Source organism: Chenopodium quinoa, unplaced genomic scaffold (assembly GCF_001683475.1).
Source record: "Chenopodium quinoa cultivar QQ74 unplaced genomic scaffold, ASM168347v1, whole genome shotgun sequence".
Taxonomy (NCBI): Eukaryota; Viridiplantae; Streptophyta; class Magnoliopsida; order Caryophyllales; family Amaranthaceae; genus Chenopodium; species Chenopodium quinoa.
In genome coordinates, this window is record NW_018744887.1 from 516,084 (window position 1) to 521,944 (window position 5,861).

The following is a 5,861-nucleotide window of genomic DNA, read 5'->3' on the forward strand; positions in this document are numbered from 1 at the left end:
TTTATCACAAAGTAAAATAAAATAATTAAATTTGCATAAAATATTGTGTCTAACAAAGTATGTTAACACATTATGGACGAATGGTACATCCATGTATGTGTGTATCGTATGGGTACTAATATAAAATTTACAGTTTTGTGTAAGGAGTATTGGGGTAGTATAAAACATGATAGTCTATAAATTTATTTCATTTCATCTTATTTGTTAAGTTTTTTGTATCAATAATCTTGACATCTTTGGCATGTTTACTGTTAAATAAAATTTTAACCATTTTGTTATTGTTGCAATATAATTTACTTTAAAATTTAGTAAAATCGTGCATGACACGAGATTTAAGCTAGTTGTTTTATGCACATCTAAATTTTGACAATGTAGTAATATACATTGTTTTATCTGCATCTAACTAAACATACAATCTACCAATTGATTGTTGGTGTAGTGGTGATTGAGAATACACTTGGTAGGGAGTAGGGATGTCAGTGGAGCGGGTCAAGTAGGAGACTCGCCCTATCCCCGCCCTAGTGGGGCGGGGATGGGTCTTGGTTTGGCGGGTGGTGGGGCGGGGATGGGGATGAAAACCATACCCGCCATAGGTGATGGGGCGGGAGTGGATTTTAGGTTATACCCGCCAAATCCCCGCCCCGCCCCATCCGCCCCACTTCGTACCCGTCCTATTCTCACCTTATACCCACATTTATATATCTTTTAAAACAAATTCTATACTTTTATACTATTTTATAAAATATTAATTATAATACTTTGTAATACACTTATATTATAAACAAAAAGATGTGTAATATTTAGAATGATTTTTTTTTAATGTAATCTATATTAATTATGTAGGATTGTGTATTTGAAAGGTGGAGGTTAGGTGGGTCTAGGGTGGGGATTAGGCGGGTCTTTGGCGGGGATTAGGTAGAGGTGGATATCCAAGTGGAGGGTGGGGCAGAGATGGTTTTGAAATTGTACCCGCCGGGGCGGGGATGGGAATGAATTTTAGACCCGCCGCGGGGATGGGGATGAAAATGTTAGGAGGGGATGGGAATGCCAACATCCGCCCCTGCCCTGTCCCGCCCCATTGACATCCCTAGTAGGGAGGACCTGTGTTCGATCCCCCGCAACAACAATCGAGAGGGGACTACAACCTAACCACCCAGAATTGATCTCCGAATCCGGCTTAGCCTAAAGGATAAAACGGGTGGAGCAATTAAAAATAAATAAACATCCAATCTTGTAAACTTGGATAAAAACATTATGTTACGTAAAATTATTGACAATATTATGCGCCTTATCTTATTCCATTCCATTTAAATGGAAAATTCTATACAAAATAGAATGGGTGTCAGGTCGGTGCATCGTCAACGTGTATTATACTTCTGTAAATACGTTAAGCCACTTAGCATAATATGGAATAATCAGTGCATCACCTAATTCAATCAAACAATCTAAGCAAAGTAAGCCCTTCAATTGCGGCATGTTTAACTCAATCAAACAATGTAATGCTGTATCAATGATTTAAGGGAGACAAGGAGATTTAGCCTTCAGACAATTATGTTTTAACATTAGGTGGTCTTACACAAAATGGTGTGTTTTTAATCCATTTGACCGGTTACTAGTGTCACGTGTGTAGTTGTAGTAAATTGTATAATGATCATTTGAAATATGACTACCATAATATTATATGATTATGTAGTTCGTAATTGACTTAATTTTCTCTAAATAATTAATTATATTACTTTATTTTTTGTATAAATATTATCATCAAAACTTTTAATTTATCAAAATTTATGTAATTTTTATTCTTAATTTATAATTTCTCGAACAATATATATTTATGTTGTATTAAAATTTTCAAAAAAACATATTTACATTATTGATATTAGAATACTAATTGTGTCCATTTTATAGTGTGAAAAAAAATAAAAATTGCTCATATTATTTATCATCAAAATAATATGATAGTCATATTTCAAATGACCACTAAAGAAATATCAAGTGTTTTATTGGGCGTTGTTAAAGGGAAAAAAAAATCCACCCCTTTTCACCATCTTCCAGTTATACATCCACCACCACGCCTCCCAACCTAAGCTACCAACCACTTATCATGTTTATAAAGCCCTATTGCAACTGCCACCAACTTGAGCGCGGTTTTGGTCTGATTAGTTTATGATTTTTAAGTGGAAATGGCTAAGGATAGTGATGATAACTTGATAAGGAAGGTAAGTAGTATATAAAGGGCACATCGATGGCTAGGGTGTGGTAGTTGCAGTAGTGGTGGAGAAAGACCTAGAGAGGAGAGATCATTTTTTTGAACGGATCACTAAGAATTCAACACGTGACAACCTTAACCAGTTTACCCGGTCATAAGAGGCTATAGACTATTTTAAAACATAAGGCTTCCGAAGTTGGGATTGTTATAAATTAATCAGTATTCGGGACATTTTAAGGAATAATGTTCATATTTGGGATAGCTAAGGTCAAAATTTCCAATTCATTCTATTTGGAGCGAGAACTAGTTTAGCTTGCTCTAATTGTGTGATGTGTCTCGTCCATTATATTATGTTAAAATTGTTTTGTTTCATCAAAGCACAAATTCTTATATGTAGATAATCAAATAATATGTATGACCACTTCACATATAATATAATTAATTGAGCACTAGGGTTACATGCGGTGATGATCAAATGGTCAAGGGATTTACTCACCATCCCTAATAAATAAGGATTAATCTAATGACAAAATGGGCTTATTCTTATAAACAATTGGTTTATTATTCTTGTAATAGTCAAAACAAGAAAAGGGTGTAGGTTACTCAAATGAATAAATGAGGTTATTTTGTCTTTTATCTAATTAACTAATATTACTCGTATATTGAATTGGAGGTAGTTACCCATGTATCATGTACTTAAAAATAAGGTAGTCTTATGAATAAATGAGGTTTTGCCAGTATGAATAAATAAGTACTACCTACTTACCTTATAAACAATTGTGGCCATACCATGTGACTATATAAAAGTTTTTCCAATGTACCAATCAATCAAGCACAAGTTATATAGACTAAGAACACCATAAAGAAATACAATTAATTAAACATTACACTTTTTATTAATACATAAAAGGTTATACATAAAATGAATTAAGATACAAATAATCAAACAATAATGATAAGTAGAAAAAAAAATACCCTTATTTAGAAAGTGGAGGAAATGAAACAAGGGCTTCCAATCAATTGTAATTAGATAACCCTAAGTTTGATCTTCTTTTTATTTTAGTTTTGTCTCCTACAATTTTTTCTAATTTCTCCACCAGTTCCTGGAAGGTTACCCATTTTAATCATGGAATTTACAAAGCTTTGCCTAAAAAGTTTATTATTGGCGGCAAGGCTTGAAACTATTGAGGCACTTAAAGGGTCAAGTGCTAGCTCTTGGTCAATTTGCAAGATTCCTTTGTTCTTTTTCATTTGGTTGTAGACTTCATTGTCTAACACAACTGTTGTGTTTTGATCAAGGAAAGTAGCTGGATTAAAGGTCAAACTACAAAGATTTTGTAGCTTGGTAAGCAAATTCTTATCCATGGTAGGATCAGGTTTACTAGTTCCTTGGAAGTTAAATACCCTATCTTGAAAGAAATTACAATGGGCTCTTCCAATTGAATGACCGCCACCAACTAAGATTACCATATCATTAAGAGTCATTTTACGGGCGCTAAATGCTTGTTGGATTTGAGAGACGGTGGAGGCTGGGCCGGGGAGATTTACTTCACTTGCCCTAGAAATGGTGCCATCAAGCCTGCCTGTTGGCACACTGTACATAGGCCCTCCGGACAAGGAAACTGCATCTCGCGTAGCAAGGGCTATGATGTCTGCACAAGAAACCTTCTGAGGGCATGCTTGTTCTAGAGCGGTCTTGATTTGGTCTATGAGTGCATACTCTCGTACAGATCCATTTGCACCCGCAGCCTTCTCTGCTTGGTTGGTGGTTGTTGAGTCAATTAATATTGATGCATCACAACCCTATACATAAAAAAAATATTGTATCAATTGATTGTATATTCCATGGTACAGAAACTTAAAGGTTTATGAAATACAACTTTAAAACAAAATTCATATCAACAAGTAAAATAATGTTTTCTTTTTTGTGTAAAAAAAAGTGAAATATAATACTATCTCCGTTCTTGAAAGATTGACTCACTTACTATTAAAGTGATCAAAATAAAATTACTTTGACCACATTTATTGATTTATACAATCAAAATAAATTAACAAGTTTGATCTTATTAGATTCCCCTTAAGAGAATTTTCAATCATCAAATTTCTAAAAATTTTATTTATACATAGCCGGGGTTACTAATGGTCAAAGTTATTTATTAAAGACCATCAAATGCAAAATAAGTCGAACTTTCAGAAATGGAGGAAATATTTTTTATTGGGAATGTGACTCGTAGTTTTGATTTAAAATTCTCATAAATACAAAATACTTTTATGTAGCCGCTCTGTATTTATGTTAAGTCGTGCAATTAACTATCCATTTATTTACCAAACAAACATATTCATCGAATTTCTTGTCTATTTCAACTTCAATCCCTGACCCTTCATATCATTCTAAGGTTGTGAGAGAGTTTTAAACCCATGTGGCGCAACCATTATTGAATTCTAATTTGAAACGTTAATGTACATTATGTCCTTAAAGTATGAATAGCCATGAATATGAGATAAATTATTGATGTATGTGAATAGTGAACAGTGAACATACACATCAAGCAACGAACCTTCTGTACACATGGAGAAGGGATTACTTTATTAGACAAAGCATTATTGTAGCTCTTTTGTCGTAGTTCATAGAAGTTTGAAGTTGTCAAAAGTTCATTAAAATTTACGGCAATTCAACATTCTATCAATCACTTTATTTGGCACAAACATGTAATATAATTATATACTTTGTATTATTAATAAGTTATTTCCCTTTTTATCTAGATGCAAGCAATAATGTGTCATAAGATGTATATCATGCAAGTAGGAGTCTAAAATCTTACCCTGATAAAACAATCATGAAAAAACATACGAAGCAAAGCCGGAGCAACAGATTTATCAGCATTGAAACGTTGTTGCACAACTTGTCGAACAATGTTCTCAGTGTTCGGACAAGACGAACTGTAGAAACCAACTTGAAGGGCCGAAGAAATAGGAAGAGCAAAGAAAAATAACACTAATGAAAACACATTGAGATGCTTAAGAAAACTCTCCATCTTTAATTTGTTGTTATTATACAAGTTATAAGATGCTTGTAGATGTAGTTTATGTTATGTGTTGGGTTTGCAAAATATAAGACGTCAAATTGAGTATTTATAGTAGTAGTAAGGTAAGTTGGCAAAGGGTGGCCAAAATAGAAAGTCAAGAGTGGGGACTACGTGTTGCAATTTTTAAAATGAACTGATTTTAGGGACATGCATCAACACGTTAAATTCAGCCAAAATTATCATAATAAAATAATTTTTGACATTTTATATACGCAAAAAGCATAATAAGTTAAAAGATTTTTGACAAAAAGTTAAAGATTATTATTGTATGTATCTATGCATGGCAGCTTTGAGTGATTATTATACTTATTAAAAAAAAAATTATTCATTATATTATCAGCCACTAATACAAAATTAAGTCCACTAATTATATTTTAAGAATCTCCAGCAGAATAAAATGGAATTTGAAGAAAATAGTACAACCTAGTTGAAAAGATTTATTTTGCCTAATTATAATAAACAATTACAAAGTTGGAAGTATTGATAATAACTATTTAGGTTGCTAATAAAGTAGTATTAACTGTAGATTACAAGATATTAACAACTTTAGTATTTGTCACTATCCA

The 5,861-nt window shown here is 32.8% G+C and overlaps 1 protein-coding gene across 1 annotated transcript; it reads right to left on the reverse strand.

Annotated features, from left to right (window-relative positions):
- Positions 1 to 3,082: 3,082 nt before the first annotated feature.
- On the reverse strand, positions 3,083 to 5,303 carry LOC110705914 (peroxidase 57-like). The gene is made up of 2 exons (XM_021883833.1): positions 5,032 to 5,303; positions 3,083 to 4,012 (listed from the first exon to the last, which is right to left on the reverse strand). The coding sequence occupies exons 1-2, from the start codon at positions 5,242 to 5,244 to the stop codon at positions 3,269 to 3,271; spliced, it is 957 nt and encodes a 318-aa protein (XP_021739525.1). The 5' UTR covers positions 5,245 to 5,303; the 3' UTR covers positions 3,083 to 3,268.
- Between the last annotated feature and the right edge of the window lie 558 nt (positions 5,304 to 5,861).

What these genes read in the sequence shown, in the direction of transcription:
- LOC110705914 (XM_021883833.1), bottom strand. Translation starts at nt 5,244, where the DNA reads ATGGAGAGTTTTCTTAAGCATCTCAATGTGTTTTCATTAGTGTTATTT. An exon ending in TTCATGATTGTTTTATCAGG is followed by an intron (nt 4,013 to 5,031) that starts GTAAGATTTTAG and finishes TTTTATGTATAG; the next exon opens with GGTTGTGATGCATCAATATT.